This window comes from Centroberyx gerrardi, chromosome 4 (genome assembly GCF_048128805.1).
Source record: "Centroberyx gerrardi isolate f3 chromosome 4, fCenGer3.hap1.cur.20231027, whole genome shotgun sequence".
Taxonomy (NCBI): domain Eukaryota; kingdom Metazoa; phylum Chordata; class Actinopteri; order Beryciformes; family Berycidae; genus Centroberyx; species Centroberyx gerrardi.
The window spans coordinates 3,350,609-3,368,073 of NC_136000.1; the positions used below are offsets into that span (position 1 = coordinate 3,350,609).

A 17,465-nucleotide genomic window follows, 5' to 3' on the forward strand; every position below is an offset into this window, starting at 1 on the left:
TCCCCCAAGGAAAAACTCCCCTCCCCCACCAACTGCTGCCAAACTGCCCTTAAGCAAGGCACTGAAACCCCAGCTTCTACTGGTGGCTACTGAGCTCCTGATTATTAGCCTGGTTGTACTGGTCAGCTCCCAGTGGCCAATTTCAAAATTGCATACTTTTTCCAGACCTTATCTTCTTAATTTGATTTTAGTCTTCAATACAATTTACATAGATAGTTGTCTTACTACTAACTGCCACATCACTCCATGGAAGATGAAGTTCTTCACAGTGACAAATACCAGAATATTTGAAATGACAGGGGTCTAAACAGGTTGCATGTACATCGGCACATTATAATAAAATTTTTCCATAATTTTCCAAACGTTTTTGTGTGAGTCCCAAACTTTTCAAGACCTGGAAAATACCCAATTCTTTTTGCATAGATTTCCAGACTTGTGTAGGAACCCTGTAAATGTTTAAGAAAGGCTGGTTGAAGCTTGTGCTTATGGGACTTTACAGGAAAAACAACCCATCTTTGCTTAGAAAAAATGTTAAGGAGAGACCAGAGGAGCGTGGTTACCAGACTGCACTATTCAACATATTAAGAAAGAAATACCAAACAACCTGTAAAAATCAATATACATGCATAGACCCCTGTTTACATTGAAATAATCAAAATATACTGGAAGAGATAAACACCAACTGAAAAATCTGACATGTACCCTTCTGTGTGCAAAACAGAAGTATTTTTGAGGATAACTGCACTTGCATATTTGAGCAATGAACATTGGGTAACATTTTTCCCAAAGATACAGAGGTTTTTGAAATGAAACCCTTCATTTTTCCTCACAGGTTATGACCTATGTGCCTTAAATTCTAATCTGTGTCAATCAGTCATCTGTGACTTAATCTGTTTGAAGTGAGAAGCCTGTTTGTGGCAGACCTGTCCAACACACACTGACACCAAGCCTTAGAAAAGAACTAAAACTACTGTTAATTAAAACTGACAGGAAGGCACTAGCTTTGTGGCCAATGTGCATGCTTGACTTGAAAACTGAAGTCAGTATTCAAGAATGTAAAAATCAAAGAACAGCTGGGTTCTATGTTAAAACCTTGCTGTTTATTGCATATAACTACATTTACAGGGCACAGGGAGCGCAGTGAGCACCCTCTACAGTTGAAGTTGCAAAAACTGGATGTGTTGATTATGATGTTTAAGATGAAAAGGCTGAACAAATGCTGCTAGAAAACACTGTGAAACACTGTGATGGAGGGAGACAAGAGACCTTCACTAAAACTTAGAAAAGGGGCAAAGAAATTCAACCAACCACTCAAAAACAGCAGCCTATCCACTCCAGACTATAACTGATGAACATTATATTGACAAAGGACAATTTTCTATGCAATAGCCCTAGATAAACAGCTTCTTTACAAAGCCAGTTTTGGCAGTAACACAACACCTGAGAGCCTTTGACATTTGTTCCACTTGAGTAGTACAGCATTGTCAGAAAAATAAAGGTTCTACTTACAAAAACTCCCCCCATTGCCCTCCTCTTAGCAACAGGAGGTATTACCGGTAGTCCGCTTACAGGAGGCAGCGTCACAAACAGAACTCCACAAACTCCCCCATAACCCCATCCAAGCCCCTCAGCACTTCAACAGGCGTCCGTATAGATCTGTGGGCAGTTATTCCCAAATTGCGCTTCTCCTTAGAAATATAATTTGACCTTCAGTGAGCACATACTCGATCACAGCGGGCTTCATTGGAGGAAAAAAAGGGCTGGCTAAATGATTATCTCAGGAAAGCCTTGCTTAATCTAATTAGACAATCTGTGGCATCAGTGTGCGCCAGAGCTGCAGCCTGCAGCTCCTGGAGTTGAACTACTGCGACTGGGAAGGGGAGGTGCACTGTGTAGAAAGAAGAGAACAGCAGCCCCGCTGTGTTGAACCAGCAGCGTCCATTCAGCCCGCTCCGCTGCTCTGGTACAGCCTGAACTGCAGTTGTCCTCTCATAAAGACAATTCAGTTGATGAATTTCACAGAATCACAACCAGGGAACGTACCATGTTAGGCTGGGAGCGCGGGGGTGAACAGGTGGGTGACTCAATCCCCAGAGGGGGAAAAGGGTTGAGGCTGGACTTCCTTACATGCTTGATGTCCGCATAATGACCACAGGAGATTGTAGTTGTTAATGTAATTAGGAATGTTCAGTCCCTCGGTGGGACACGGCAGCACAGCGGACCCTGCAGGACAAACCTGTGCAGGTAGAATGAACTCACCTACCCAGACAGTTTACCGGCCAAATCTCACAGAGCTCCAGATGGGCTGTTGTTTCAGCCACCTTAGTTTGACATTGACCGCTGTAAAAACACACTGCTCATGCTATTCTCGCTCATCTGTGTGCCTGTCTATGTGTAGCTCAATGGCAGAGCAAGGCACTAACACTGCCAGGGTTGGGGGTTTGATTCCCACAGGAGCCACCCATGCTAAAAAATATTCTGTATGCACTCATTGTAGCCTACTGTCAGGCACTTGAGATTAAATCTTCCAACAAATGGCTTATTATTCACGTAAATGGTACTGTAATGACTGAATTATGACCACAAACACAGATCCATAATGTGACTCATGTTAATGAAAAAAAGAAAACTGGAAAGCCCCAAGTCTTCTAAGTGACAGTTCATTGATATTTAGAGCATGTTTCCTTAAAGATGCTGTAGGCATTTTTTGAGAAATAGCCTAGGCCTAAGCAAGAAGTTTAAAGTCTACAAGCCCCCCTCTCTTTCTCTCCTCCCGCCAAACGTTCTCAGGCGCGTGCATGTCAGTCAGTTGATAGTTGAGATTGAGATTCATGGAGATTCAAATCTCAACTGACAAAAAACATAAAACACAGTCTCAGTCTAATGTTAGTTGTTTACTAAAATATTCGCCAGCAAAACATATTTTTTTGTCACACATAGATTAGTCATTGCTGTTACAAACACACTGTGGTACAAACAGTAATGTCAATGTTAGGGATCGAGGTTCACTGTAGAGATAACGTTAGCCAGTTCCTTAGCATTGACCAAACTTGATAAATTCCAAACCTTTTAAGCAAAACACAGTTCTGCGAGCCCAGTCTAGTTGTTACTGAAATATTAGCCGGCCATTATATTAGCCAAAAAATATTTTTGTCTCACACAGATTAGCACCGAAGTTACAAAGCCTTAGCTAGCTAACACCGGTTGACTGACAGACCTGATGTGGCTCCTTCCTGATCAACTGTCTTGTTGTTGCCAGATCGGTCTTGGTTTTATTGTACATTGTATGCGCGTACACGTTCGTAATTCAGTTTTATCCGGTTTTATCCGGTTTTGTCAGTGTCATTCAGCAACAATATTAACCGTTATTAAACGGATAGTTCCGGTCCTTGATTATGATTGGCTGAGCTGCGTTCGAAGCCGTTTTAAAATACTCTATAAACACACACCTGTGACCGCATCACATCAGTATTACTGCGCCAAACAAATTGTCTGTGTCTGCTTCTGTGTGTTGCTTGGCAAAGATTCTGCTAAATGTCGCTGAAGAACTACATTGCTTGGCGGAAGAATGATTATTTGTTATCAATAAATTATTGCATTTTTTTTTTTGTTGCTGTGTGTTTATTTTATGAAACCTTGCCAGGTATATGTAGTAACCGTTTTATAAAAGCTAATACTCCGCTCCGCATTGTGCCTAACAACGCCCCTTAGCTGTTCTAAAATCACTGTAAACCACGGCCTCTTGGGGCTTATTGCTTTATTTTCTATGCCTGTTCATTATTACATTCGATATTGAATTTACTGATAACCTCTGGACACCTTGCTCTGCTGTATGATTTCACTGAAACAGACAGCAGCACTAGTCAAATCAAGTGAGTAAGCACCATCAATAAACTAAGATCAACATTACTCAGCCAACTAAATCCAGTGAGAACAAAAAAAAAACATGAAAAAGGTGTAATCAAATATGTCATTCTTTTATGGTGATCTTACCGAGCTGCCAGTGTAGCTTAATCCAGTGTATGATTTACTGGTTTGGGGAATGGTAAAATATGTATATTCCCTCTAAACACTCCAGTTGCCTGATATGCCCCAAGCACATATTTTGACCATATTTGATAAAAGAGTTCATTATTCATTATTTGCCTTTTTTTTTACTGAGAGGAATGAGCTTATACTCTACAAGCTAGTAAACATTATTGCCTCCTAGCTTCTGCAGCTAGGCTACTTAAGCAAAAAAACACAGTAGCTTCCGACAATTTATGGAGAAATCCCAGCGCAAATAACACACACACACACACACATACACACACACACACACACACACACACACACACACACACTTTGCACACAATTGCTTGCTTCTCTTACCTTTTCATCTCCATTGTAGGTCGTCGCCTCTTCAAAATTTCGCGCAATGTGCTACACAGCCCACACAATAAAACACGTCCACGTGGGATAATATATGGTCACTTGTGATTGGTGGAGATTACCCCTGCTCTAGTCATGAGCCTATCAAAACGCTTTTAGGTTGTTAAAGCAACAAATACCCGCTCATGATAGGGAAATACAGGCAGGGCTAGAATCAGTGGATTATCGTTATCAGGTTTTTATACACTAGCAGTTTGGACATACCACATTTTTCTTTATTTTTACTATTTTCTACATTTTAGAATAATAGTAAAGACTTCAAAACTATGAAATAGCTAACACAAATGGAATTATACAGTGACCAAAAAAGTGTTAAACAAATCAAAAATATCTTTTAGATTCTTTAAAGTAGCCGCCTTGATGGAAAGGCTTTGGAAAGAAATTCATACATAGGATCAACTTGACTATTTATATTTGTCGTACTAATTTCAAGCATTTAAGCAGAAGCCTTTAGATCAAAATGGCTTTAAGAGAATGAGAAACATAGTACATTCAATCAGGTGTGTCCAAACTTTTGACTGGTAGTGTATTACTGTAATAATTGTTATAAAGCAGCCTGCTAGCTCAGTAGGCTGCTGCCATGCTCAAAGGTACCACAGTGATGCTGTTGGTTCGAAACCCATTTGGACTCACTGTCAGCAGCAAGAGGCAACAGAGCTCACCATTTCAACCAACAGCTGACTCTGGAGCCAATATTGTCTGTGGGTCCAAGTACTACAAATTACGACAAATTATATATCGGTCCAAAATCGCCAAACTTATCCTTTGAAAGAGGAAGAGGGAAAGATCAGATCAGAATAAACCTTGTTCATCCCTTATTGGGGTAGCCTAGATAATGTTTGTGTCTGGTGAAACCTCATAACCTCAGTCAGCAAAAAAAATAAAAACTCATGATGGATTTCATCACTTTATAGTGATTAATAGTACAGTTATCTTTATAGTGATACCATGAAAGATTAAACAATACCATAAAGTACAATAAGGAATCAGGTCACTCTAAACTCACTGCTGAGTACCACAGACACACTGTAAGAGTTAACTGAACTTATTGAATTACTATTGATTTATTGAACTCCATTTTCAATAGTTTGCCTAGCTGTAATTATATGTACCTCATGACTCCATAACGGTCTCCTCTGTGAACCGTTCAGCACAATGAAGTGACCTGTCCTGTCAATCTTGGTTGCTATGGAAACTACTGAACAACCTTGTGAAAGAAACAAACTACAGACATGAATATCTGCTCAATTATCTGTTTCAATGGCTGTGCTACTGTGTGAAGGTTAACCACAGAGAGAGAGAGAGAGAGAGAGAGAGAGAGAGAGAGAGAGATTCAGTGAGACTGGAGATAGAGGGAGTGGCAGTGAGGGAGAGACATTCAGTTAGACTGGAGAGAGACAGAGCCACTGTGTCACCTGGACATTGAAAGAGAAATACATTTCATATGTCCCAAATGCAACATACAACATAAGAACAAAAAAATCCCAATTTTTGAAAAAGCTGTTCCAGGCTTCATGACGCTGCCTGTATTATGGTATAATAATACAACATGCATAGAGCTTCTCACATGAATCTGTTTATACAAACATGCTACATGTACGTAATATAAACATGGTACTGTATCATAGGGTACATTATGCATTTGTATATTTAATCATTTGACTATATTTGTTCACTTTTTAAACTTAATCTTTATTGTCATCACCAGATTTTATTGTTATTACCTTTGTCTTTCTTTTTCCTTTAACTATTACTTTCCCTCTAGACATTTTGGCAACACAAATGGATGTAATGCCAATAAAGCATGTTGAGAATGAAGTTGAAATTGAGAGTCAGAGAGAGGGAGTCAGAGAGAGAGAGAGAGAGAGAGAGAGAGAGAGAGGGAGTCAGAGAGAGAGAGAGAGAGAGATAATACACAGGCCCCAAAATGAACATTGCAGTGTTGAACGTCTCCCTCAACTTATCACATAGTACAGTTAGCACCGACAGATTTGCAATACAATGACACTCATAAAATATACAGTATGTGTTTCTGTTGCTGTACAGAAAGGACACTCATTCCCCACCCCTCCATCCACCCGTGCTAAAAAGCTGTTGGTCTCCAGGGCCCCATGAATTATCCTCCACTGTAGGTCACCTGACCTTCTATGTCAGGTGCAGCTTATACAGCACCCTCCACCTGCACCCTGCAGTGCTCTGGTCAGCCAGCACCTCCAGCCACTGCTGCTCCCTGACACCCTCCACCTGCACCCTGCGGTGCTCTGGTCAGCCAGCACCTCCAGCCACTGCTGCTCCCTGACACCCTCCACCTACACCCTGCAGTGCTCTGGTCAGCCAGCATAAGTCAGGGTAAAGGTTTAGTTTAGCCACGTCTGTTTGTAGATATTAGCCCATGTACAAGCCGTCCATTTCTCAATGGGTGGCTTGTACAGAGACCACCAGCAGCCTTTTGGGGAAATGTCTGGACCAAAAAACTCAGTCCACTTTGTCGCCTTCATCCCTGTCAGAGAGCGTAAGTGCAACACCTTTACACAGATGTAATATGCCGTCTGCCCCACCCCTTCCTGCCACTCCCCCACTGCAGGAGCAACATTCAGGGATGGGAAAACATACTCACAATCATCATCCCATTAGTCAGAGAGGGTACAGTTTTCAGCAAACGCTGTAAGAGGCCCTGGCAGGGACACATGGACCGCCTCCACAACCCTGTGCAGCAGCCTTGAGGACCTGATACCAGCCCTCTCTCCAAAGACTCCTATCAAGGATGTTGATGTTGCCTTCATCAGGTGGCCCAGCTTAACACAGCCTGCCTCCCGCCGGCTGGAATGCAGGCTGGCAGATGTCAGAGTCCTTGTCTTTATGAAGTTGTTGCAAAACAACAGCTCCTCAAACAGCTATATCCCCATGCCTGCAAGACAGATCTATAAAATGGCCAGCCAATTCAGTCCACAGCTACACAAAAGTCTTTGTGCCGCTTGGAGCCTGAAAGCCATCACCCTGAATGGGAAGTTCATGAGGACCTGCCTCCCATCCCCCACTGGTAGGTAGAGGGCAGCCCTGGTCCAATGCTGTCCAGACCAAAACAACTCCACAATAGTCTGTTGCACCTCCTCAAGTAGAACAATGAATCTGAGCCATAAGGTTTAGGCGACTAAGTTATTGGTAACCAGAACTCTTCCCCTATATGACAGATGGGGTAGCAGCCAATGCAGTTGGGACAACTAGAAACACTCCTAGAATTTTAATTTCACTCTCGCTCCACCCAAGAGCCCTAGGCAGACTGGGTGCCCACCCTTCTACCAGTTTACCTTTGCAGAGGAGGCCTTCTCATACAACCCCAGACTATCTACTAGAATCTCCATGTCCCCCTGAGTCATTGATAAAAACATTTATATCATCAGCATAAGCAGATGCAACCAAAGGCTGGCTCTGTGGTAACCCAGGTAGGGAGAGCCCACCAAGTTTATCCATACATAACAAAGGTTCTATAGCTAATCTATACAGTTGGCCAGAGATGGAGCAGCCCTGTCTAAGCCTTGTCTGAATGGCAACAGGATGGCTCAGTGCTACCCCCACCTTGCATCAACCATGCATGATGCTCCCCTGTACAACAGTCCCACCCATGATATGAACCCCTCCCCAAAACCAAAAGCCTGCAAAGTTGTAAACAAAAACCTGTGATCTACACCAGTGTTTCTCAACCCAGTTCTCAAGCAATGTTTAGCTCCAACTCACATTCCCATGTCACCTTAATTGAATCAGGTGTGCAAGAGTAGAGTTGGAGCTAGAAGTTGCAGGACAGGTGTACTTGAGGACTGGGTTGAGAAACATTGATCTACACAATCAAAAGCCTTCTCCTGGTCCAAGGATAAAATGAAAATATCCAGATCAAAGTTGTTGCATACATCCATCATTTCACCCAAAAGACAAATATTGTCCATGATGGATTTGCCAGGGATACAATATGACTGATCCTTGTGAACCATAATCTCTTGAAAGTCTGTTTGCCGGAACCTTGGAAGCACATAAGAGAGACACAGGCCTTCAGTTCTTTAAAAGTGCTAAGTCTCTCTTCTTGGGTAGAAGGAAAAGAGCTGATCGTTGACAGGAGGCTGGTAGCATGCCCTCTTTAAAACACTCAAGCAACACCCCAAGAAAATGTGCCCCCAAGATACCCCAGAAGTGCTTATAGAAATCTATAGGAAGCCGGTCTACACCAGGAGATCCTCCAAGCTGAGCTCAGAGTCCAAGGCAGCCTGTTCCTCTGGACCCAGCTGAGGCAAGAAGCTCTGCAGTGTACAACCAATCACAGTCCTCCACCCTATAGAGGTCAGTGTAGAAATCCACTGCATACTTCCTCATCTCAGCTGGGACCATGGTCATCTTCCCATCCAGAAGCCGGAGACCTACTGACCTACTGACCTCTCCAGATTGAAGAAGAAAGAGCTAGCAGCCTCCGTGTCCTTCATGCTTGTAAAATGAACTCTCACCAGCATTCCCTTTACCCTTTCCCGCCGAAGCTCCTGACATTTGTTAAGCAGCAAACTCCTCACATAAGGACTTTCCTGCATGAGCAGATCACACTCAAAGATTTTTTTTTTTTGCATGAGAGGAGGATGACAGCTAAACAATGTGATAAAGGTCCTGGACTGGATTCGAACCCAGGATGTCACGTTTACATGGTATTGGGCTTAGATCATTGTGCCACCCAGATTCCCGGAAGCAGACCGCCATCTGCTTCTCAATGTCCTTTATATTCTGCTCAAGGATCCGAACAGCCCCCTTAATCCTGGCCGTAGAATGGGAAGTGTACTGCCGGCAAAAGACACTTATCTGGGTCTTCCCCATCTCCCACCATTGAAACAAACAAAAGAAGAACAAAATACCCTTTTTTGGCCCTCCAGCAATCCCAAAATAGTTCAAAATTTTCACAGCGTTTGGTATTAAAAAGCCAGATCTCATAGAGAGAGAGAGAGAGAGAGAGAGAGAGAGAGAGAGAGAGAGAGACAGAGAGAGAGAGAGACAGAGAAAGTGTGAACTGAACTGAACTGAATTGAATTAAACTGAACTGACCTGAACTGAAGTGTTTGGTCTGACAGTAAACGCACTAAAAGAGAAATCCTATAGTTTACACACAATCAGAACACAGAAATTCTCCAACATTGATGCCCTGTCAGACTCTGTCTGCAGATGTCTGACAGTGTGATCCTGCCCATCACTCTGTAATGCCAGTGAGCCATCTGGACCAAAATAACCCAACTCTAACCCTAACTCTACAAAAACCCAGGGAGATACTCTACAACAAAACACAACAGGCAGTTAGACTGTTTCCCCTTATCACTCAATGTCCAACAAACAGCTAACAGACTACACTCACTTAAAAACTCACTGCAGTTTCAATACAGTCATACAGCCGGACCTTACTGACCTACCAACTTCACTCTGTGCACATGTGTGTGGTCTTTCTCTGTGCAGACACACACACACACACACACACACACACACACACGTACACAACAGTTAATGATTCCTTAGTCTGATCATTTGGATAAACAGGAAATAACTGGGATGCTCCACAGGACTGACAGCTCATTAAAAATGCAGGCGGAGTCACTTACAGGTGAGGAGTGTCGGAGGGAAAGGTCCGCCTGTCCGTCAGCCACTCGCTTCTCATGCACACTACACACACACACACACACACACACTCTTAAAGTACGCAGGGTGAGTGGTCGGTCGTCCGGCCGGCGAGCCAGACAGGATTACATACAGAGAGAGAGAGAGAGAGAGAGCGAGAGAGAGAGAGACAGAGAGAGAGAGAGAGAGGAGTGAGTGAGAGAGAGAGAGAGAGAGAGAGAGAGAGAGAGAAGAGTGAGTGAGAGAGAGAGAGAAGAGTGAGTGAAAGAGACAGAGACAGAGACAGACTGGAGTCTGATGGACCAGTATACCAGTGGGACCCCCACCTCCCCACACACACACACACACACACACATACGGTTGTGACGCATGCTGACGTAAGGCGGCACACATGCACACGTGACACACACACACACACTTCCATGCACATATACACACACTGTCACGTGCACAAAGATGGAGGAGGATTACACTTTGCTGCACAAATACACACGCACATGCAAACACACACACACACACACACACACACACACACACACACACACACAGAGGCGGATTATAGCACATACAGACACAGCAGGATTAAGCACACACACACACTCATATATATATATATAGCACAGACATGAAACAGACACATAAAAACACACACACACATGTGCACAGATGTGAACACACTTACACACAGGATGACATCTCTGTTTCACATTAGTATGATAGTGTTTGACCTTTGACCTGTAAGGCTGGTGAGTCACAAGGGGGAGGGGGGGGGGTGGGGGGGGGTCACCTCCATAAAGTCACAGCGAGGCTACAGCATCTCATTAAAACACACAAATACAACCTGTCACACACGCGCAGACACACACCACACATACACAGACACACACACACACACACACACACACACACACACACACACAGAGAGAGAATAACCTCACTAATCTTCCTCTCCATGGCTTAAAGCTGCTGAAGAAGCTTAATAATTGAAGAGGAAACAGCATCAGTGCTTTTAAGGACATATGCACAGATTAGCCCTGTGGGCGGGGCCGGCCCATATTGAGATTAAGCCACACCCCTAGAGACAACAGCCAACTCTGTGTGTGTGTGTGTGTGTCTGGCGGGGAGGGCTAGTAATTAATAATAGTAATAATAATTCCACAGAGCGATGAGGATTTCATAAATAAGATTAACTTCTCTGAATATTGTTTGTTTACTTGCACTTTTATATCACTCGTTCCGCCATGTTGGTTCAACCACAGGAGATTATGAGCGATCACAATGCATTCTGGGTAAGCTCGCTCCCTCGACCCCGGGAAGCCGAGTTATCAGAGCCTGCTGACTCTAGATCAGCCACTACCACATTGTAAAGTTTCTTGTTTTTTTTTATATTATCACATGAAGTTCACCTTGTTGTTTTAACATTACTGCATTATAAAGTGAACTGATGATTCCCTTTTGACCAAAACGTTTTCTGTTTGTGCACTTTTATTTTTGCACCTTTTTTCACCTTGCCGCCATGTAAATACATTTTTGCATTTTTGCATCAGCTGGCCTCCTTTTGTTTTTTTGGTTTTTTTATCTTTATAGTGTTCACATTTCTTTTGATCTTCTATGTTCTGAGTTTTTGAATTGATGCACCTGAGTCATTTTTTGCATTTCTTGCATTTTGTCTTTTTTTGGATTTGAGACTTACTTACCACATTATAAAATTCAGCATTTTGTTTCTTCTGTTGTTTTAACATTACCGCATTGTAAAGTTCACCTTGTTGTTTTATCATTACCTCTGCCTCCTGCACAGTGAGAGTCCAGTGTCAGCAGTCTGTCTCCAACCACCGGACCGTCAAATAATAAATAATAACGTAACAGGCTTTAAAGGTTGATGGAAACACTCATTAACATTTTACATGGCAGAGGCATTCAGTGGAAGCCAGGTGACGGTGTGTGTGTGTGTGTGTGTGTGTGTATGTGTGTCTGGATCTCCTGTATGGTTTGATGCAGCTTTGTTGCCTACAGTTTCCCTGTACCAGCAGGTTTGATCAGGTCTGCCTGCTGTGCTTTCTACATGTTTGGTGCTGCTGATACCTTTCAGTTTCATAGTATTTAGTTTCACAGTCTGAACCTTTAAGCCAGTAGAGTTTGGTAAAGTCTCACTGCTTGAGGATAAAAGTATAAGTTACTTGGTGTGAATGAGAGTAACAGAGCTGGCAGGGGAAAGACAGAACATGGAAATGTAAAAGAGTAAACAGTAGTTTCTCTGGTTCAGCTCAGTCGTGTCTTCCTGCTTGGTTGTGTTTTTGGTTGGTTTGTGTGTTTTGGCTGAAGTGAGATGTGAGCTGTTTGTAAGTTTTAGCCATTAGGGATCTTGGAAGAGGAGGAGGAAGAGGAGTGGGAGTGGGAGAAGGACAAGAAGAGACACCATTATTTCAGTATACAAGAGAGTCAGTGTGAGCAGATTAAGACCGGGACATGGTGGTTTGGCGTGGGGTTTAACTGGCATTGGAAAGCATGAAGACGGACTGGGTGAAAGCTGTGGTTCCAGAGAGCCTTCATCATCAACTCAGATTTATTGATACAGCCCTGTCTCAAAGCACTTATCAAAGACAAGCCTACCTAGATCTAACTATAATCAGTCACCAAATACAATGATGCACACAGTGTACAACATAAAACATAAGCAAACAAACACAGTAGGCTATCATTCTGGATTTCTGCTTGAAATATGTAGAAGAGAGAACAAGAATATAATATATTATAAGAATATTATGCGGGTTTATCACACGATGAAAGAGCTTGCTGTGGAACATCAGTATAAGTGTCAAACCTCAGCTTCAACCGGCCTGCACCTGGGAGTGAATGGGAGTGAAGAAGAATGTAATACTCATAACAAACTGTGGCAGGCAGCAACAAGCCAATGGGCATCTAGTCTGCCGAATTTGCACATGAAGAAGAAGAACGAGGAGGAAGCAGCTGGCCGCTACGGCTTTCCGTACAAACAACATAACAGTCACTATGGCCGACTGGAACCGAGGTAAATATGACACGTATTCAGTTTTATTTTTGTATAAAGTAAACGCTTATCCGTTAACGCTGTCCAGTACCATCTGTTTGTGTAGATGAAGGGAATGTGTTTGAGTATTAGGTGTAATGTATAGGCTACTGCCTTACACCAGAGGAAAACAAGTTTGTCGGTTAGCTAGCGTTAGCTAGCTGTGTAGCTACGTTATTGCCTTTAGCTAATCAGCTAATAGTAGTTGCGTTTCTGTAACTCGTTCAGAACAATAATTCACACATTTTCATGTTTGTATGGCTTGTGACAACACTGATTGTTTCACTGGTGTTTGGTTGTACAGGACATGGTGCTGTGGATGATATGCTGGATGCCGAAAATAAGCTTTTGGCTGACAACTTGGCGACCAAAGTCTCCAGACTGAAGTCGGTATGTAACACTGTGGAAGAGGAAATTCACATGACGTGGAACTAGCTTTGAGATACATTATATTAAATAATGACACTGATTATAGTCAGGGTAGATCTCAGCAGTCTGTCCAAACCATCTTAATATGTTATATTGTATGCTGTTGTTATAGATAGACACATAGATAGAGTTTCATATAGATATTCTTATTCTTATTTCATATATATGTTAAAGGAGGGGTGGGGGAATAATACATTATTGAACTTGTATGTAACAAGATGGGTTTAAGGAGAAAAGGGGAACTATAATCTGTGTAATATGCATACACGGTCTGTGTGCACATGAAGGAGCCTAATGCCACTTATTAATAACCTGTCTGACATGAACGTCAGTCATGACGTGTTCTCTCCTGAGTCTAACAGCCAAACACAAATTGCTGTATACTGTGATCAATAGAAAATATGCTTGTAGAGAAAGGATGTTGTTATATGAAACTCTCTGGAGACCTGTTAGGCTGCTATGATGTGCTGACAAGTTAAAACACTGCTGTATCACACTCAGCTCAGTCTGAGTAGCCTGGTGTAAAGTACAGAGGTTCACACATTCTCACTGTGCCTTCTTTTTTATAAATACTATAATTTCTACATCTTGCCCTGGTTGTTAATGTAGTGTATGTCCAGAGCATACAGGTCAGTGATGCTTTGTTATATCCTTTACTTTGAAAGCTTGCCTACGACATTGACAAGGAGGCGGAGGATCAGAACATGTATCTGGACGGCATGGTAAGTGGCTCAGGTGGGATGATGTGAGCCCATGTAAACCTGTAGTGCTGTTAGCTTGTTTTACTTCATTAAAAGCACTCTAAAGGCCAATTCATACTTCTGCGTCAAAGCTACGCCGTTGCTATATCATAAGTCTTTGCAGTGCCGCTGTAGCTTACCTGCAGCTCTCCAAACATGTAACTGGGCGACACAAGACCACAAGAGCTGTGATTGGCCCGCTTGGTAGTTCCTCCTACCGGTTGATTTCCACTGTTAGTGAAGACGACATGGAGCAGATGGAAGAGAGACGAGCTGAGGAGGTTCAGATGTGTTAATTTGTACGACAATTCATCCACAAATTATAAAGACTACCAGATGTTACTGAATTCATTCATTCATTCAATTCTTCTTCTGTTATTACTTCTGTGTTAACAAAGCACCACACAGCTAGGGCTGAACAATTAATCGAAATTTTATCGAAATCGCAATATGGCCTACTGCAATTTTAAAATTGCAGGAAGCGCAATATTTGTTAAAGGCGAAATGTGTGTCAAAATACCATTTTAAATTAAATATTGTCGTGCTGCAGAGATGTCCTGGCCTACACATCATATTCTACAGACTTAAGAAAACATCTTTGTTTGTTACAGATCCCCGCAAAAATCACACCATAATCATTTTAATACGTTTTTCAATGAAAATGAGAATAATGATGTAAAAACTATCATTCCCTCTAATATCGCAAATCATATCGCAATTGCAATATCAGTCAAAATAATCACAATTAGATATTTTTTCAAAATCGTTCAGCCCTACGCACAGCCATGTAGAGTTTTGGTGGTCTACACGCAGAATCACTAAGCAGAACCATAACTGCTCGCACCGCCGGAGACGCCTACACTGTAGCAATGGTGGCACTTTAACACAGAAGTATAACTTGGCATTAAGTTTCTGAAAAATAAGCTGCTGCATAAGAAACATGTCTTTGTGTTTGGTAAATACTGATACACCTCAAAATTCACCAGCCATCTAGATCTTTAGAATAGACTCTGTCTGCAGCTGGTTGATGATTCACCAGCCTTCAGTTTCCCACCATGATGTGTGACTCCTTCCTGTCTCCTGTCCCCTGAAGGACTCCAACTTCCTCAGTGCGACGGGCCTGTTGACCGGCAGCGTGAAGCGATTCTCCACCATGGTGCGGTCCAGCCGGGACAACAGGAAGATCCTGTGCTACGTGTCGGTGGGACTCGTGGTGGCCTTCTTCCTGCTGTACTACCTGGTGTCCAGGATCCAGAGCTGAACAGCCAGGACTGATCTCACAGGTTCCCACAGTCTGGAAGAGCGGAAGTTCTTCTAGATCTGGAATTGGACAATTAGACAAAAGTATGGAAAAAAAATACACATATGTTGCTGTAGACATATGTTGCCAATTCCCATATTTCGATATTTGTTGTTGTAAAGACTAATCTTCAAGGATTTTTCTGCGCCGAAAAAACAACAAACAGACAAACAAAGCTTGAATCGAAACGTTACCTTGAATCGCTTGACTTTTGTTGCGATGCAGCATCCGACCAGCAGAGGACGTTGATAACAACTTGGTAGTTTGCAAAGCAGAAGAAACGGCAGCAGACGTCTCACCGGTTGTGTGGGCGGAGCCAAAGAAAGTGGAGGAGGAGGGAGGGATACCGCACATGCTGCAGCCTGTAGAGACTCCTGTCTGCTGTCTAAAATTACAATGTTATGATACTATGCATGTGTGAAACGGGAACACCTGCCAAACAAAGTTGTATTTTTACTCATTTAACGACCCGTCTGGATCTCACGCCGCTCTCTGTAGCTTACCAACACCTGAAACATGACGTTGTTTAGTCTAAATCACACATAAAAGATATTGGTCTGAATGTGAGACTCACATCGACTCCCAGCCAAAACACATGCAGTCTAGTCTGCCTGACGGTGTTTTCAGTGAAGATGGAAGCAGCTTCTCTTGTTTACAGTCTGGCAGACTTCTGACTATGCTGATTGGCTAGAAGACAGACTGTTTCCACCTTGGCCAATTTGTCCTGGATTCAGTGACTTTTCAGACTGCAATTTTTTTTTCCAAACCATGGGTAAACTGTGTGTTGACTCCCAAAGCATTTGGCAACATATTCAGGGTGTTTCCAGGTCCTGAAAAGGTCTTAAAATGTCTTGAATTTGATTACCAATATTCAAGGCCTGAGGAGTTCAGCCTGTAATTGTTCAGTTCAGTTTTATTGGTCTGATGAGAGAGTCTGGTTTTCATTTTCATGTTCATTTCAGTGCTGGTATTGGTCTTACGAACACAACCTGAAGTTGGTACGGCTGATGCCACTAATATGCAAATGAGTGTGTGATGTCATCAGGCCCTCATGACAGGAAGAGGCCTGTCTGCACTTCATACTGAACAGCAGGCAGTTTGGACCGCAGCCATTCCACTGATGCCGTCTGTGAAACTAACATCTCAGTTTCATGAGAGAGTTATCCATGCACATATTTATTGAAGATATCACAGTAAAACTTTTTGACTACATGACTAGTTTTGCTGCTGATGTGTGTGAGTTGGGCAGCGATGATATGAAGTCTGGCTGACAGACTGGTTTTAATGAGCAGAGCAGCCAGACATGATGCGTTCTAGCTTTGGCTTCAAGACCAAGTCAGCTGCAGTCTACCAGTCAGACAGGTTGTGATGGTTTGACTAGGAGAAGACATCCGGTAGCTCTTCATACATGATCCTTGTGTATTCACCTGTCAGTCACCTGTCAGTATGGATAATAATGTTGTGCATTTTTCTGGTCCTACTGCAACAGTGTTTCCTCTGATATTAATGGACGCTGGTGTCCCTGTTTTGGTTATTTCTGGTTCTAGTGCTAGAAATGTTGTTTGATGATGTTTTTTTCCCCAATAACTCAAATAATCATTCATTCTAAACATTAGGACAACACCTCGAGGGAAAATTGGTTGAATTATCCTTTTATTTTTTTGTTTGGTTACTGTGGAGCTGCGAGCCTGCTGGATGAATGTGGAAGGGACATAGTATCACCTCATATATTTGTTTACTTCATACATGTAATTTGTATGTTTCCTAACATTCCCGTTGTGTCTCACAGAGTAGGAGGGACTGCAGTTATGGTGAATAGATGGGACAGTTGAGATGAGATTTAATATTGTTAATACAGATGTAATAAATGATTTTATTTGTGGAA

The 17,465-nt window shown here is 42.6% G+C and overlaps 1 protein-coding gene across 2 annotated transcripts; it reads left to right on the top strand.

The window, feature by feature from the left end:
* Nucleotides 1-13,059: 13,059 nt before the first annotated feature.
* bet1l (Bet1 golgi vesicular membrane trafficking protein-like) lies at nt 13,060-17,465 on the top strand. 2 transcript variants are annotated; one of them, XM_071909789.2, is made up of 5 exons: nt 13,060-13,093; nt 13,416-13,501; nt 14,206-14,262; nt 15,374-16,888; nt 16,935-17,465. In XM_071909789.2, the coding sequence occupies exons 1-4, from the start codon at nt 13,075-13,077 to the stop codon at nt 15,539-15,541; spliced, it is 330 nt and encodes a 109-aa protein (XP_071765890.1). In that variant the 5' UTR covers nt 13,060-13,074; the 3' UTR covers nt 15,542-16,888; nt 16,935-17,465. The 2 variants fall into 2 exon arrangements, with proteins under 2 accessions (XP_071765890.1, XP_071765889.1); XM_071909788.2 differs by lacking the exon at nt 13,060-13,093 and having other exon boundaries at nt 13,110-13,501.